This window comes from Asterias rubens, chromosome 3 (assembly GCF_902459465.1).
Source record: "Asterias rubens chromosome 3, eAstRub1.3, whole genome shotgun sequence".
In the NCBI taxonomy this organism is placed as follows: domain Eukaryota; kingdom Metazoa; phylum Echinodermata; class Asteroidea; order Forcipulatida; family Asteriidae; genus Asterias; species Asterias rubens.
The window spans coordinates 21,578,113-21,595,543 of NC_047064.1; the positions used below are offsets into that span (position 1 = coordinate 21,578,113).

Sequence of the window (17,431 nt, forward strand, 5' to 3'; positions counted from 1 at the left end):
TGATTCCAGGGCAGTGGATCAAAAACAACCCTCAGTTCAACTGTTGTCATTATCCAAAATAATCATGGTTTGGCCTTTTTTGGAGTTGAATAGTCCCATGTGTTATACAGTGTAAAGGAAATTTTAGGCAAGGTGCCGTTTTGACTCTGCAACTTTACAAATCATAATTGTGAGCATGGCAGACGGCAGCCACATGTGGCGTAGGGGAAAGAGGTCATTTTTGTGAGTTCATATAGATAATTATTATTATTATTATTATTCATGGTTTATTTATTAAAACACTGCAATACAGCGGCTAAAAAGCCGAAATGCACAGTTTACAAAAAAGTCATTGAAAAACATTACTATTAAAAATATTAATGTATAAACTTAAAAAGAGCACAAAAACAATTTGATAAGATTAGAAAACCAACCATCGCTCACTTAGAAAAACCAATATAATTGTCATTGATAATGGTGGTGTTTTTGTGTTCATGTCACACATTCATACATACATCTGAGATGTACCTGCAGTTTGTGTGTTGGAAAAAGAATGTGGCACAATGGGAGACTTTCTGGGACGATAGAGGGCAGCAGACTTACCAGGTAAATCCATTGTTCTCAGAATTATGCGCATGTTCAGAACTACGTAAACAATGGAAATTTACCCGGTATGTCTGCTGCCGCCTAGCGTTGGAAAGTCTCCTATTGTCTGTACTTTGTAAATCATTTTAATGCATAAAATTATCGTAATAATTTGCTTGCAATTGGTCTCGAAATGTTTAAAGACATAGTTATACGTTTGTTTCCTTGATGTCTTTATAACAAAGCCCCATCATGAACCAAAAGCTTGTTGCAACTATAGTTGTTTTGTGTCGCTGAAAAAAACAAGTGTCCATTTCTTAATTTGTTTTTATTTTAACAAAAGTCCCAAGTATTGACATTGAGCAACTCAGAACAGTCTACCAGTTTCCAAAGATGAAGTTGTTTTTGTTTTTGTGTGGCTTTGAAGGATCGTCTTATATGTCGTATCCCTTTCAGAAATTGCTTGGAGCCCAGTAATTGTCTCATTAATTGTGTAACATTTCAGATAGTGCTGATGTGTTTTGACCCATGTTTGGATAATTTGTATCGATTTAAAACCAACTATTTTTATATTTGTACATATCTTTACTGCTCAGGCAGTGACTTGACTAAAGATAAATAATTTATTATATTGCCATTTGAATTTGATTAAAAAACTTTGTATACAATCAGGTACATTCAGGTTGGTTTTTTAGTTGGTTTATTTTGTCTCTGAATGATTTTAAGTTTGTACACTCAGTCACTATATACTTGTAGGTATGTTTTGTGATTCAACAGGGCCAAATTTCATAAAGCACAGAAAAACCTTTGTTTAGTATTTGTTGGTAAGAAATTTGACCCGGGCCCAATTTCAACCATTGCTTAATAGTTTTCTGCTCAGCATAAACATGCAGGATACCAGACACTTTTTTGTCGAATGGTTTTATAACTGGTTATTCTGGTAAACATAATTTGTTGTGATTAACTACTTTTAGTGTTCAGCGGCTGTATGAAGTAGGACCAAGGCTGTATCATTGAAGACGATCGTTACAAGTGATATTGTCGCTAATAACTACCATACAAACAAAATCAAACAAGTCATTTAACTTTGTTCCATTACCAGGCAGAAATTTATTCAAATTTTAGAAACAACCACAGACTTTAAAGTCTCAAGTTTCGGATATAATGGGCTCGGTCTCCAGAATTTCCCAAGTCTTTAAACTCTGGGATGAAATTTGTAAAATGAAAAATTTCTTGAATAGTACTCATTGTTCTAGTACTAGCAGACTTGGTTCCAAGTCTTTGAACGTGGCTTTTATTCTACCCGATAGCCAATACATGATTGAAAAATGATGGTGCTGTCCAATTCAGTGACACTACACACTGTTGACTGAAATAGCGCCCTCTTGTGGATTAACCTCCATCATTAGCCTACGCTGTCAGATAAATAATTGCGATCTCAGACTAGAAACCAAGTCTACAATACAAGTGATGCAAAAGCTGATGTTGTCTCTGTAAAAACTCACTAATCAGTTCTCAAGACAGTTCTCATCGATTACTAAACTTCTCCTTAGGTCATCTCTTCCCACCAAATATTTCCGAGGTCGAGGGTGGTCTAGGTGGGATGACACTGGACCATATGAATCCCTTCTCCTCCCTCGTCCTGTCTACAGAGTAAGGGGTACTCCTAGCTCGGTAGTACTCACTGGGGGCGTGGCAAACAAACTCCATGTACTCCAGGGAACGGGGAAGCTCTTCCTCGGGACCTGTTTTAAAAGAATAATTAGTCGACTCTGAAAATTAGACAAAATTGCACCTACTTGGCATTATGTTTTGACTAAAATTCACTTTGCTTTGATTAATGTGTGGAAGGAAGGGACCCAATAAGCCATTTTGAGATGTGGTGGACAGTAGACCAAGTAACTGGGGTGCTGTACTTATTTTACATACTACCAGAGATGTTAGAATTTATTGTTTAAAAGGAGTACAGCGCCCCCGCTTACTGGGTCTAGGTGGAGTGGTGGACATACATGTATTACAAAGGTACAATTTGGTTTAGGTAAACTTGTCTGTATAAATCCAAACCAAACTGCACTCCTAAAGTGTTCGCCATACCTCAAAAAGGCTAATGGTCAACCGTTGATCCCATTGAATTTGTCATTAGTGACTTCAGTTTTCAGATTCTGTGAATCTTTGTTATTAATAATAATAACATGTGGATAAATTCCTAAAGAACGTCGGGGGGCTCTACATAAGCTTATCTAAGCTGTCTGCCCCAGTAACCAGAACCACCGTCTCCTCCCCAGTTGTGTGATGGCGTCGGTGGATTCAAGTAAGTTATAATAATAACAATAGACGTCTCAGAATTGTTCTCACCAAGAATGTAAGTTGATGGATCAAAGTTTTTCTTTTCCGTTGCTTGTGTTGGAAGCAACCACGTGATGACAGCACTCTTGTCACAATACTGGTCCTGCAGAAAACCTCGGACTTGTGCATAGTAAATACCACCCTCAACATCCAAGATGGATACAATATCACCGACTTGTAAGTAACTTCCCTGGAAAGGAACATGATGAAGGAGAGTTTAAATGGAATGAAGTGAACATACATGTAGTTGCAATAATTGTAACCCTCTGCTTCTGTTGGGATGATGGAGGGTTATGATTATTGCAACTTAAGCGAACAGTGCACAACAAGGATCCTTAATACTAAAGTGTAATAGTACTTTATACTTTGACCCAGTAACTGGGGCACTGTACTCATTAAAAAGATTTGTTTTACTTGTACCACTGTTTTAAAGGAGTACAGCTCCAGTTACTAGGACTATACCCTCTACTTCTGCAGTGTTCATGAAGAAATTAGGATATTATAACTGCCAATAGTAATTATAGCTAAGTGTCTTGCTCAAAGACACAGGTGCCTAGACCATGGAGGTGCAAACACCAGAACTTTAATTTGCCATTCAAGTTGGCTTACAACGACACACTTCTTCAATCCTTCTTCAAGTTGAAGTTCAACTTCAATAGACAATACATGCCAGAATTACATCTTTGTGAAATACTTACATGATGGAAAACACTGGTACTTGTTACAACAGTTGCGACAGGTTCTGGAGCTTTCATTGGCTGAAAGTTAAAATAAATATTTAAAAACAAGTTGACTAAAACTGTTTAATATTACCAGAACATTTTAAAATTTATATGGGATTATAGGCCTAGGACGTAGGTCAGGAAACACATTTTAGTTGTTAGTTGCGATAACAAAACCCTCCTCCCGACGGCCGCACAGGGAGGAGGGTTACGTTATCGCAACTATTTAGTTGTTTACTGATAATTCTCAAGTCGGCAGGTAGTATAGAGAATCTCAATCAGTAGGAAATGGAAGTCTATAAAATTTGTGAAAATCATTCAAGGACATGATATTCATAAAGCTGAAGTGAAAGTTCACTGACCATTCCATTGTTTTTACCAGAAAAGGGCAAAAACTGTGTAAATAAATCGTCCAAGCAAAAATGAACTTACATTTCGTTTAAAAATGATCCGCCTATTCTTCCCTTTTGTGGCTTGTGACTTTGCATTATTAACGATCTGTTTGTAGCGGAGTTTCTTCACATTTCTAGCCGACTTCCTTGTCCCTTCCCGACCGAATCGACCACCGGACCCACCACCGTTCGGCCCCGAGGAATTCGCGCCTCCTGTCGGCGGTCTGACAGTGCCGTCCTCGCTGCCATCTCCCGAAGGCCGGTGTTTTAAACCGCAAGAATTGCACAGGATTTCTCCGTCTGGACTCCTCCTCCACAAGGTCGAGTTTTCTGTCTTACATGTTACACAAATTGGCTTAACACCCAAAGGCATTGTGGTGGATTTTGTAGACTTTGTAAGCTTGAAAAAGAAGTTGTTTTCAGGCTCTTGACTTGTCACTTGCTTTACTTACGCGAGTTGCATAGACCTTATCGCAAATACTCGGTACGCGCACAACAGACGTGGAATGAAGTGCATGCTGGTCTAGCTAACTATCAAATTTGGGTACTAGCTAGACCAGCATGCACCTCATTCGACAGTTTGCGCTTGCGCAATGGTATTTGCGAAAAGGTCTATTGCATGCAATTTGTTTTTAGAGTTAACAACAGCGCCCTCCAGTGTTAATGGAGGAAGATGTCAGGTGCAATAATAAATGGTCATCAAAACAAACAGCCGACGGATGGGCGCCGGCATGGGATACATAATTCATTGATTGATTTGAGCACCGATTGTACGTAACGAATCCAGACCTGTATATTATTATTTCCTATTGATTGTAACGCAATCACATAGTGTAGGAACTGGCATTAGGCAACACTCTAGCCTAGGCCTCCTCCATGATCTAGGCAATTAGTAAATAGATTTAAAGATTAGGCGCACTGTCACGAGCTTTTTATCTCTTTCTAATCTAATGATAATCAATACCACCACCAGCAAACACACGTAACTACATTCTCTCATTTTACAGCACGTTTATGTTGTGTAACTGTTATTGAAATTATTTGTATCAAATTTGTTGCAGAATGCCACGACACAACTGGTGAGTTTTATTCTTTAGTTAAAAAGGTATTTATTGTGTCTTGATTGCTTGTTTAAAACGAGATGTTTTATTCTGTACGGGATAGCCACACCAGGCGTTTGTACAGTAGCTGACAGATGTAGCTGACAGATTCTACTAGTACTAGTTAGTAGAAGTAGCATGGATGAAGGAAGAGAAGGAGCTCGAACGACCCGCAAAACCGCAGAGTAACAAAAGAATACTCTGACAATGCCCCTGTCTGGCCAGTGGAAAAAGAGATGGGACCTCCAGCTGGACGGCAGATTAACGAGCGGGATTAAATCTCTTTGACTTTGTAGTTGTATGGAACGTGTGGTACCGCCAGTCTGCGCTCTTGCCTGCTTGAAAAGTTGAGTCATTGGAGACAAGAATTGTGAATATACACGTTTTCATTTTACCGTTTGTGGGCATATTTTTACATTTTTTGTGACTTTGCGGTCACTAGCGGTGGTCCAAAATTTTGGTATTAGCACACGAGGGTGGTTGGTATTCAATTGTGTCTATCAATTTGGTGGGCACAAGTGTACACAATTTTTATCAGGTCTCAAAAGTTGTTTTTTCTGTATTATATCCATACGACATATGACACCATAGTTGAGTGAAGAACCAAGTGCGCACGCGCAAACTCACATACGCCAGGTCGCCCATTGTCTGTATAAGGTATGTGGGTGATTACGAGGTGTCGTTAAACGACCGCGGTACCATGGGTTCTACTTCTGAAGTCCCTTCGTTGGAGCTCCTTCTCTTCCTTCCTCCATGGTAGTAGTAGTAGTAGTAGCCTATGTCTATGAAAAGTTGTTATTCAATATTAATCATTAGTTTTTATACTCAATTTCTTTTTCCTCATGTTTAAAAAAGGCCAAAGAAATATAAAACACCAGTTGATTGTCCCCTCCTTCATCCTTTTTTGAGGCCGCAATTTTTTATTTATTTACTATTTTTTGTATACATTTTTTCATGTTAAAGACACATTTTCGATGTATTTCTCGTTCAACTTATAAATCTTTTAAGAACTTGTAAACAAAAGTAAGCACCGACTTTAAATTGAACAATTTGTGGCCAGTTTGAAAAGGCCCTCATCCTCCTCTTTTTGGAAAAAACCCGGACGATCAACAGGTGTTTTTTTTTTACTTGGCCTAAAGCAACTTCTCATCAAAGGAATTGATTCCCCATAAAAAGTGCCATAACTTTAAAAATCTACTCCATGCAATGCCTTACGTGACTTTAAAACACAGCAATTTTTGTTGCATTGCCATTTTTCGCAATTAAAAGTTAATAAATAATAATAAAAAGGTATTTATCTAGTGCCTTATGCTAGGCCTCGAAGCGCTGAACACAAATTGTATACTTAAAAAGCAACACTAAATACAGAAACTTTATGGAGTTCATTATTATTTCAAAATTGTATTAGTAGGGAAAGCTTGGTTAAAGCCATTGGACCCTTTCGGTAAACAGTATTGTCCAAGGCCCACACTTCGTGTATCACAACTTCTATATCAAATAACAAACCTGTGAAAATTTGGGCTTAATCGGTCATCGGAGTAGGGAGAAAATAATGGGAAAACCCACCCTTGTATCCGCGCGTTTCGCTGTGTCATGACATGTGTTTAAAATAAATCCGTAATTCTCGTTAACGAGAATTGATATTGTTTTACTGTTTTCTCAAAAAGTATTTAAAGCATTTCATGGAATAATATTTCAAGAGAAGTATTTCACCACTAGCTTCTGTAAACCCTGTAAGTTATTTGTAAATCTGTGAACTTTTTTTTTTCTTCCTGTACCGAAAGGGTCCAATGGCTTTAATCAAGTAAGTTCATCAAATTTAAATCATTGCGCTTGATTCATTGTTTTTTTTCCAGATAGTTACACTCCCATATAATGCAGTAAAATGTCAAAACTATTTCAAGTGGACGCCCTTACTGGGACCAGACGGCTGTTTTATGCTGTCTCACCAAATGAAACATCATTTGAAACAATAGAGGAAGTACCTGATTATCTGTATGAGGTAAGTACATGGAATAGTCGCATGGTTTCGTATTGTCTTTGTCAAATGTATTGTTTGATGTACTTGTTTTGCGCTGACTTACTTTCAAGCTAGAAATGTTGGATCATTTGATTTTCATCAAGATTTTGTAAATTTGAGTTTGTTTCATTAAGCCTCTTATTGTTTCCTGCTGTAATGTAAATGTTTTTATCCAATACAGTTGTCCTTTAACTGCCCTCTTGAAGGGGCACAGAAATTTTGCTCCGGTGAGATGCACTTTTTTGAGGAAAATGTCAATTTGCGTTGTAACTTGTCAAAGGGCACCACCGCAAAAGCACAGGGCACCACGACAATAACTGTAGGTGCCGTGGGTTAATTCAAGTCCTGATACAGTGTATTCTTCTTAAACTTGTTTAATTATTATTTTTTTCTAAAATCTCTAATGTTGAATTCAATATATTCATTCCTTTTTTCATGCATAATCAGGCTGTTCCATTTTTCTTGGGGGCGTTTCTGTTGGAGCTTGTCATCAGTATTTGGGAGGGGAAGCTTAACGAGAGAAATTTTCTGCCTGACAGCATCAGCTCCATAACGGCTGGTAATCTGCTCCTCCTTACTGCGTATGTATTGACATAAATGAGAACCAGTTACCCTGTTGTCATTTTATTTAAAAAATATTGTAAATCAATACATGTTTGAAAACTTAATTTGAGATGTAAAGAATCGTGTATTGCTGACTGTTGCATGTGTCAGCGTTAGATTTGTTTTGGCTTTTGTGAGAACTGAATAAACTACATTGATATAAAAACAACCGAGTTCTCGCCCCTCAAGATCTCACATGAAACAATGACATCATGATCTATAAATAGATCACTTAACAGTCTGCATACACTACATGTACATTCTAAACCCATTTTTTTCAAATTTTTTGATATAGCTTAATTTATCTATGTTTGTAGATTTTTAGCTCATGGGGTGACTGTCGGAATCTATGCTTGGGTGTATGAGAACTACCGACTAGCGACCCTACCATGGGATAACTCCTGGACTTGGGTCTTGTGCTTCCTCTTGGTTGACTTGGGCTACTATTGGCTGCACAGAATGTCACATGGTATGTAGTTTATGAATTACTTAATAATTAAGGCCTTCTTACTTTGCTCTCTCGCCCAGCCGCTTATGGGGACCTTTTCTACCATTGCCCCCCACCTCTGGAACTCTTTTTATGTTTGAGACACATGCGTCATTTCCCACTTTAAAAAAATCTCTTAAAACACAATTCTTTTTAAGAGTGGCCAATAGACACATCTGAAAATTCTTTGATGTGACTTAGACCAGCGTCTTGGAAATGTTTAACAGATGAAGTGCCCTACAAATACTGTATACTTAACATTATTACTATGTTATAATTAGATTTTAATGATTTGGGGTTGAACAAAGACAAATTGACTAGAGATGGACTCGAACCACTGATCTCCAGATTAACGTGCCGGTGCTCTATTAACTGAGCTATCCAGCCAACCTTGTCGTAATTTGGATGTGATCCCTGGCTACACATCAGTTACTGGTTGTATGGCTTCTGACTGGCTACACATCAGTTACTGGTTGTATGGCTTCTGACTGGCTACACATCAGTTACTGGTTATATGGCTTCTGACTTGCTACACATCAGTTACTGGTTGTATGGCTTCTGACTGGCTACACATCAGTTACTGGTTGTATGGCTTCTGACTGGCTACACATCAGTTACTGGTTGTATGGCTTCTGACTGGCTACACATCAGTTACTGGTTGTATGGCTTCTGACTGGCTACACATCAGTTATGGGTTGTATGACTTCTGACTGGCTACACATCAGTTACTGGTTGTATGGTTTCTGACTGGCTACACATCAGTTACTGGTTGTATGGCTTCTGACTGGCTACACATCAGTTACTGGTTGTATGGCTTCTGACTGGCTACACGTACACATCAGTTACTGGTTGTATGGTTTCTGACTGGCTACACATCAGTTACTGGTTGTATGGCTTCTGACTGGCTACACATCAGTTACTGGTTGTATGGCTTCTGACTGGCTACACATCAGTTACTGGTTGTATGGCTTCTGACTGGCACCCCATATGATATTTTCACAATAAGGAGACCGCCAACATGGGAATAAATAGCTAAATTTAGTGCAGGCACATTAATTCCAAGGTCGTTGGTTCAAGTCCCACTTTTTCTTTATTCAACCCCAAATCATTAAAATTTACCAAGTCAGTTTCCCTTGTGGCTTATAATATTTGATGTTATAATTTATTTACAGAGGTGAATATTTTCTGGGCTGCTCATCAAACGCACCACAGTTCTGAGGAGTACAACCTGTCTACTGCTTTAAGACAATCCATCTTCCAGCGCTTCACGTCTTGGGTTAGTTCAGTATTTGTTTATCCATTTTAAAAGGCTCTGGACACATTTAGTAATTGTCAGAGATCACTACTCTCGCTTGGTGTATCTCAACATATGCATAAATAAACAAATCTGTGCAAATTTGGACTCAATTGGTCATTGAAGTTGCAAGAGAATAATGAAAGAAAAACACCCTGTTGCACACAATATTTGTGTGCTTTTATTATTTGAGTGAGAAAGTACCTCTTTCTCAAAAACTTTGTTACTTCAGAGGGAGCCGTTTGTCACAATGTTTTATACTATCAACAGCTCTCTATTGCTCGTTACCAATTAAGTTTGATGCTTTTAATTATTTGGGGTATTTTATACCAATATTGTCTAGTGCCTTAAATATCAAATTAAAAACAATAAATTTGGTAGTCATCATGAGACTTGAACAAAATTTGGGAGAAGTGTTGGCTCTGAGAAGAGGTCGCAGGTTGGAATCCTGCTCTGTTAATTTGTCTTGGTTAGATCGCAAAATGTTTATATTTGATATAAAAAGACAAAGTTAAAATTTTGAAGGGTTTCACTTTCACCCATTTTGTTGAATTGTCATTCGTTGTAGATGTTTTACATTCCGATGGCCATGGCTGTACCACCACCAATCTACCTCATGCATATTCAGTTTAATACACTCTACCAGTTCTGGATTCACACCAGGGTAAGTTATAGTCTGTCAGTTTAGTCTGGCTGCCCTTACTAGATAGATAGTGTGGGGTGATTTTCCATTAGGAACTGTAGTTCATCTGGTCAGGACTATTGTTATTATCGCAATTTGTAAATATGTCATCAACTTGCTTTTGCATATATGGTAAATGGAGTTTTTTTTTATCAAAATGGTCTTTATAGCATTTATTTGGCAAAAAGATACATTCATTTACTAAGTAAAGAAATAAATGGGTTGTGTTTTTTATATTTTTAGTGTATAAAGACACTTGGTCCTTTGGAGTATGTGCTGAACACACCAAGTCATCATAGAGTACATCATGGTATGTTAGTAGAGTGCATCAATCAATCAATCAATCAATCAATCAATCCACCCGCAAGACGTAACTGATAATCTTGATTATTTTCACTAATCTTTTTTTTTTTTAATTATGTTTTGAAAAATAATACACAAAAAATAGTTGGTATTGCTTTGGAAATGTTGGTCTTGTGTTATACATGAAAAATTGTCAACTTGAGACGTGACGTTTTGGTGAAGTGGAAGAAGGCAACTTGTTTACAAGTAGGTTATTTCTTGCTTTCATTTTAGGGTACAAGTCGCTTGCGGCTGCAATGGGAGACTTTCTGGGACGATAGAGGGCAGCAGACTTACCGGGTAAATCCATTGTTCTCAGAATTATGCGCATGTTCAGAACTACGTAAACAATGGAAATTTACCCGGTATGTCTGCTGCCGCCTAGCGTTGGAAAGTCTCCTATTGTCTTTAAACGAGTATATTTGGATCTGATATTCTATATTCTGTTTTGACAGGGCGCAATCGATACTGTATTGACAAGAACTATGCTGGAACCCTCATTATCTGGGACCGCATGTTTGGTGAGTGAAAAAACAAAAACAATTTTTCTTCTCTGTTCTGAAGTTTACCCTTGATGTTTGACTTCATGCGATACAATATCTCTGCTAATCAGTGGAATTGTGGTTGTTTTTTAGGAACATTTGAAGCGGAGAAAGATCCTGTTGTATTCGGATTAGTTCATCCATTGGAATCCTTCAACCCGCTGTATACTCAGGTAAAAGATTATCTCAACCGTTTATGTGATTTCTCTGTTTTTAACCGGATATCCATGTTTTTAACACCCCCCCCCCCAACAAAAAAAACCCAAAACAACAACAGATTAAAAACAATTCATAAAATATGAAGATAAAACCAAACTGGAAATCCCCAGACTACAGGGGAGTGCTTTTAAAGCCAAAGATAAATGTAAGCAGGCTACGGTGCTAGCAAGCTTTCACACTTTGTGCTCACAGTTCATTTTTTTTTGTAGTTTCACTCCAGGGCAACTCCATAGTTACTCACCATTACATTGGATAAAAGGTATCAGTCCCCTTTTCCAACTCAATGGACCGATCCATTAGGCTCCGCCTACGACGCACGAGCAAGAACACGTGTGAGCAAGAACATGTGGGGCTCTCCAATGCCTTTCTCCACAACTCTGCCACGCGCGCCAATATGCAATGGGGCGGAGCTTAATGGCGCGCGTGGCAGAGTTGTGATCTCTTGGTTACATTCACAGAAAGAGTTGCATATTTAAAATAAATACTGTTTTGGATCATCTTATAAATGTACTCACTTTATAAAAAAACAGTATATTAATAATTGGCGTAATGTTTTCTCTGTTATTGTTTGCAGTTATGTCACTACAAGTACATTCTTGAAACTGCTTGGAGCATGCCGGGTTTGAGGAATAAACTCTGGGTGTTCCTTAAAGGACCAGGTTGGATGCCGGGTTTACCAAGACAAGGGCGTATTGAAGACATTCCAGATGTAAGTTAGAATGAGATAACATTTCTCATTAGTTATGAAATGATAAAAATGAATAAAGCAAAATGACTAAGTTCTGTATTTTACAGAATGTTTTTTTCGAATCTTGGCTGGGTTAGTCTCAACACTTGTGTACTTGGGCAAGGCACTTTATCATAACTGCTTCTCTCCACCCAGGAGTACAAATTGGGAGAGCTATGGAGTTACCTGCGAATGATTGGCATCCTATCCAGGGGAGCAGAAATATTCTCAGTTGTTTAATGCCAATGGGAGATTTTCCAACGCTAGGTGGCAGCAGACTTATCGCGTAAATTTCCATTGTTCATGTAGTTCTGAACATGCGCATAATTATGAGAACAATCGCTTTACCCAGTAAGTCTGCTGCCACCTAGCATCCCAGAGAGTCTCCTATTAGTGGAGATGAACACCGGCCTGATGAGTCAGGATGGCTCAGGATTGAACTTTACTTTCTACTTCTCATCCAATACTACTCAAGGGATGGCACTACCTCAAATCTTAATATCTGGGCCCAACTTCATAAAGCCTGGAAGCACAACAATTTGCTAATAAGCACGGAATAATATTGCTAAGCAGAAACAGGTTTCCAGCCAAAATCACATCAATTTCGCATTGTTGTGGTTGGTGCCCCACAAAATTGTTAAGCAGTTTTATTTCTGCTTCAAAGCTTTATGAAATTGGATAGGGCCTGCTTACCCTGAGCAGAGCTGCTAACTCTCTACAAAAAGTTACCTGAAGTAAAGCAATTTCTCCATGTTCTTATGAACAAATTTGAAAATCCCCTGATCATGGAAACTTTTTTTCTGGTTTTGTTCGGGTTAATCTACCTGATTGTTGTACACAATCTCCCTGATTTCAAGATGCAAATGTTGGCAGACCCTGCCACAGACTAACTTTAAGACGTGTCTGATGATTGTGTAGTCTCAGCCTCATGGTTTCTGTGTATTCTTTTGCTTTTTTAGATTCACTATCCGATGCCAAAGTATCGACCCAAACTCAAGATGTGGACGTATTTGTACGTGTTGCTTCATTTTACCATTAACTTCTTCATGTTTGATTACTACATGTCATCTTTGAAGGTTTGTTTCTTATTTTAATAATAATAACAAATTCTTATATAGCGCATTTCACAATAAACCGTATCAATGCGCTTTACATTAGTCCCCTGGTCATAAGGCCAATAGCATCCCTTTAATCTTTCTCAGCTCCCATCAGGGAGTATACAGCCCCGAGCTGCCGTGGCGCTCCGAAAGCTTGTCATTCACAATATCAACCTCTACCCTCGCAGGTACCCATTTATACCCCTGGGTGAAGAGAAGCAATTATAGTAAAGTATCTTGCTCAAGGACACAAGTGTCACGACCGGGATTCGAACCCACACTCCAGTGAATTAGCACCAGAACTTGAATTTGATGCTCTTAACCACTCGGCCGTGACACTCTACACTATTTAATCTTATGACGTTCTTCATAATCTGATATTTTTTTTGTCTAGATCTAGTCATTTACTATTGTTTAATTTGGCACGATGGCCTATTCATGTGGACCCCCCCCCCCTAAAATGAGTCAAAGGCTTTGGACACCTTTGGTAAATGTAAAAGACCAGCATTCTTATTTGATGTATCCCAACTTATGCATAATGAATAGAATAAAAAACATTTAGGCTCCATTGGTCATGGAAGTTGCAAGAAAAATTACAGAAAAAAACATCCTTGTTGCATAAAGTTATGTGCTTTCAGATGCCTGAAAAAGACTCAGACCTTAAGTATTTTCAGATTCAAATACTTTAGTAGAAAGTTAACTCTTTTTCAAAACAGCTGTTACTCATTACCAATTAAGTTTTTATGCTAATTTGTTTTGAATAGTTACCAAATGTGTCCAGTGCCTTTAAATGAAGTAATAATAATAATGAACAAAGTGTAATCCTCAACATTTCGTGTTAGCTTTTGATAATTGATTGATTTGATTGCATATTTTGGTTTCCTTTTCTTCAGATAATGTCCCAGCCTGTTACCATGTGTGGAATGATCTACCTTATCTATACATTCACTTGTATCGGAGCCATCAGTGACATCAGGTAATAACTTCTATATGGTTTTACCCCGACACCGATGTGTGTATTAGCACTGCACACTACGTAAGACCCAGCAACTACTTAAGAGGGGATCTCGTTAACGAGTGGTCTTGGGCGTTTGACTCCTGATCTGTAATTTACAGAATGTTCATTAGAATTCTGGTCTGGTCAGTCCCAACCTGTCCTTCGGCACGCACTTTAGCCTAATTGCTTCTCTCCACACAGGAGCACAAATTGGGTACTGAAATATCTTTATAATTAAATGGATTGTTTATTTGCTTCTTAGGCCAGCTGCCCCTTTCATGGAGGTATTCCGCTGCGCATTGGTCCTCGTTGCCGAGGTACTCATCAGTGTCTACCTTCCCATAATGCATCAAAACAACTCGGTGGTCAAGTTGCAACTGTTGAGGGCAGTGTTTAGTCTGTCGATCTTGGTATGGTTGCCGAAGTGCAGGTCTGTGCTCACATCTCGCAAGACGAAACCCGAGTGATGACATTCAAAGTTTTCAAAGGTGGATGTTTTTTTTCAGGATGTTTTCTTTCATTTTGTGATTGAAAATAAACATGTAGGCTAAGGGCTTTATCTAATCGTACAAAGTGGAATCTCTCCATTGATCAAATATTTGGCCATCATGAAATTGAAATTTTCTTTTTACTTCTGCATATCTGCTTCTTGTTGGAAGCTCAGAATCATCCAGGTACATCGCCTGCATTGGCTCAGTCTCATTTACAGCTTCAAGCTTGGCTTTCCTGATCTTAAGAATATACTGTAATTTTACTGCGAGTCATACCCACATCTAACAACCTGGCTCCAAAACGGAAAAGTCTTGCTTACATTTTAGTGAAAATTTTGCTAAATTGTGACAAATTTCAGGGGAAGCTTTGCAACATCAAAATTTGTTAAATTCACAAGCATTTTAGTAAAAAACCACAAGGGGTTAGCCTTGCATTTTAGTAAAAAATGGGCTAAAATTTGATGAATTGACAAGGGGTAAGCCATGATTTTGGTCACAATTTTGCCTAAAATGTAATAAATTCACAAGGGGTTCCTTGCATTTTAGTTAAAAAGTGGGCTAAAATTTGATAAATTCACAAGGGGTAAGCCTTAGTTAAAAATGGGTTAAAACTGTATAAATTCACAAGGGGTAAGCCTTGCATTTTGGTCACAATTTTGCCTAAAATTTGATAAAATCAAAAGGGGTAAGCCTTGCATTTTAGTCAAACATGGGCTGAAATTTGATTAATTTACAAGGGGTAAACCTTGCATTTTAGTCAATCATGGGCTGAAATTTGATTAATTCACAAGGGGGTAAGCCTTGCATTTTAGTCAAACATGGGCTGAAATTTGATTAATTCACAAGGGGTAACCCTTGCATTTTAGTCAAAAATGGGCTAAAATTTGATAAATTCACAAGGGGTAAGCCTTGCATTTTAGTTTTAAAATGGGCTAAAATTTGATAAATTCACAAGGGGTAAGCCTTGCGTTTTAGTAAAAAATGGGCTAAAAATTGATAAAATCACAAGGGGTAAGCCTTGAATTTTAGTTTAACATGGGAAAAAATAATTCATAAATTCACAAGGGGTAAGCCTTGCATTTTAGTAAAAAATGGGCTGAAATTTGATAAATTCATAAGCGGTCAGCTTTGCATTTTAGTCAAAAAATGTGCTAAATTCCCAAGGGGTTAGCCTTGCATTTCAGTAAAAATTTGACAAAAATTTGATTAATTCACAAGGGGTAAGCCTTGCAATGTTAGTTAAAAATGGGCTAAAAATTTATAAAATCACAAGGGGTAAAACCTTGCACTTTAGACAAAAATGGGCTAAAATTTGAATTTAGTCAAAATTTCATAAATGCACAAGCCTTGCATTTTGGGTCACAATTTTGGATAAATTTGATAAAATCACAAGGGGTAAGCCTTGCATTTTAGTAAAAAATTTGCTAAAATTTGATAAATTCACAAGGGGTAAGCCTTGCATTTTAGTCAAAATTTCATAAATGCACAAGCCTTGCATTTTTGTCACAATTTTGGCTAAAATTTGATAAATTCACAAGGGATTAGCCTTGCATTTTAGTAAAAATGGGGTAAAACTTGATAAATTCACAAGGGGTAAGCCTTGCATATTAGTAAAACTTTGCTAAAATTTGATAAATTCACAAGGGGTAAGTCTTGCATTTTAGTCAAAATTTCATAAATGCACAAGCCTTGCATTTTGGCCACAATTTTGGCTAAAAATTGATAAATTCACAAGGGGTTTTTGCAAAAATTTGATTAATTCACAAGGGGTAAGCCTTGCATTTTAGTTTTAAATGGGCTAAACATTGATAAAATCACAAGGGGTAAGCCTTAAATTTTAGTTTTAAACGGGATAAAATTTGGAAAATTCAGAAGCGGTTAGCGTTGCATTAGACAAAAATGGGCCAAATTTTGATTAATTCACAAGGGGTAAGCCTTGCATTTTAGTTGCAATTTGGGCCAAAATTTGACAAATTCGTAAACCTAGCATTTTTTTCAATTTTGGGATGAAAGTGCACGTGTGTGATACAGTGAATTAGCAACATGATGAAATGCAAAGAGCAATAATCAAATAAGTTCTGCATTTTGCCAATGTCTGATTTGATAAAGCTTAATGTACTTAGTGTGTATCGCATTCCACAGGGTAGACATAGTATAATATTATATTATTGTAAAGTTACAGGTGTGGTGGAAACACTAAGTGTTTTAAACTTTTCACTTGTTTTAGGAACATGTTGCCTTGGATTGGTCGAGTTGGTCTTTGAAAAAAGCGTTTGTAACCGTTTGTTATAAAATGCATATGGTTAGAAAGATATTTTAAAAGTAGAATATAATGATCCACACAAGTATCACTTGAAATTGCGTTGTTTTCCTTTTACCTCGTCGACAAACACGGTCAGCCATTTATGGGAGTCAAATTTTTGATAAATGGCCGACTGTGTTAGTTCGCAAAGTGAAAGGAAAACCACGCAATTTCAAGGCAAATGTGTGTGGATCATTGTATTCTACTTTTTAAACATCTTTCTAACCATATGCATTTTATAATAAATGGTTACAAACGCTTTTCAAAGACCAACTCGACGGATCCAAGGCAACGTGTTCCTTTAAGTTGAAGTATACCTTTTTCTGTATACATGAAATTGGCTGAATATTTGAAAGATGTTAAATATTTTAAGAATTATAACAAATACCTCAATGCCATTGTCTTCCAAAGAAAGTAATCATGAAGTATTATCTAAGTAATTATATTTGCAACTAAATATATATTTTAAGGTGAATTAAAAGCAAATTTTAATCATATTTAAAA

General features: G+C 37.5%; 2 protein-coding genes across 5 annotated transcripts; one reads left to right on the forward strand and one right to left on the reverse strand.

Annotated features, from left to right (window-relative positions):
• Nucleotides 1-692: 692 nt before the first annotated feature.
• On the reverse strand, nucleotides 693-4,481 carry LOC117288248 (GATA zinc finger domain-containing protein 1-like). Its single transcript, XM_033769028.1, has 4 exons — nucleotides 4,065-4,481; nucleotides 3,609-3,668; nucleotides 2,920-3,100; nucleotides 693-2,309 (listed from the first exon to the last, which is right to left on the reverse strand). The coding sequence occupies exons 1-4, from the start codon at nucleotides 4,395-4,397 to the stop codon at nucleotides 2,119-2,121; spliced, it is 765 nt and encodes a 254-aa protein (XP_033624919.1). The 5' UTR covers nucleotides 4,398-4,481; the 3' UTR covers nucleotides 693-2,118.
• Nucleotides 4,482-4,722: 241 nt separating this feature from the next.
• Nucleotides 4,723-15,294, forward strand: LOC117288250 (alkylglycerol monooxygenase-like). 4 transcript variants are annotated; one of them, XM_033769031.1, is made up of 14 exons: nucleotides 4,723-4,794; nucleotides 5,086-5,103; nucleotides 6,981-7,126; nucleotides 7,592-7,725; nucleotides 8,065-8,216; nucleotides 9,407-9,510; nucleotides 10,097-10,192; nucleotides 10,454-10,520; nucleotides 11,008-11,073; nucleotides 11,188-11,267; nucleotides 11,888-12,022; nucleotides 13,000-13,116; nucleotides 14,031-14,113; nucleotides 14,397-15,294. In XM_033769031.1, the coding sequence occupies exons 3-14, from the start codon at nucleotides 7,010-7,012 to the stop codon at nucleotides 14,599-14,601; spliced, it is 1,356 nt and encodes a 451-aa protein (XP_033624922.1). In that variant the 5' UTR covers nucleotides 4,723-4,794; nucleotides 5,086-5,103; nucleotides 6,981-7,009; the 3' UTR covers nucleotides 14,602-15,294. The 4 variants fall into 4 exon arrangements, with proteins under 4 accessions (XP_033624922.1, XP_033624924.1, XP_033624923.1 ...); XM_033769033.1 differs by lacking the exon at nucleotides 5,086-5,103 and having other exon boundaries at nucleotides 4,725-4,794; nucleotides 6,985-7,126; XM_033769032.1 differs by lacking the exon at nucleotides 5,086-5,103 and having other exon boundaries at nucleotides 4,752-4,794.
• Nucleotides 15,295-17,431: the final 2,137 nt, after the last annotated feature.

What these genes read in the sequence shown, in the direction of transcription:
- LOC117288248 (XM_033769028.1), bottom strand. Translation starts at nt 4,397, where the DNA reads ATGCCTTTGGGTGTTAAGCCAATTTGTGTAACATGTAAGACAGAAAAC. An exon ending in GTACCAGTGTTTTCCATCAT is followed by an intron (nt 3,101 to 3,608) that starts GTAAGTATTTCA and finishes GTTCCTTTCCAG; the next exon opens with GGAAGTTACTTACAAGTCGG. An exon ending in TCCATCAACTTACATTCTTG is followed by an intron (nt 2,310 to 2,919) that starts GTGAGAACAATT and finishes CTTTTAAAACAG; the next exon opens with GTCCCGAGGAAGAGCTTCCC.
- LOC117288250 (XM_033769031.1), top strand. Translation starts at nt 7,010, where the DNA reads ATGTCAAAACTATTTCAAGTGGACGCCCTTACTGGGACCAGACGGCTG. An exon ending in GTATTGAAGACATTCCAGAT is followed by an intron (nt 12,023 to 12,999) that starts GTAAGTTAGAAT and finishes TTGCTTTTTTAG; the next exon opens with ATTCACTATCCGATGCCAAA. An exon ending in GGAGCCATCAGTGACATCAG is followed by an intron (nt 14,114 to 14,396) that starts GTAATAACTTCT and finishes TTTGCTTCTTAG; the next exon opens with GCCAGCTGCCCCTTTCATGG.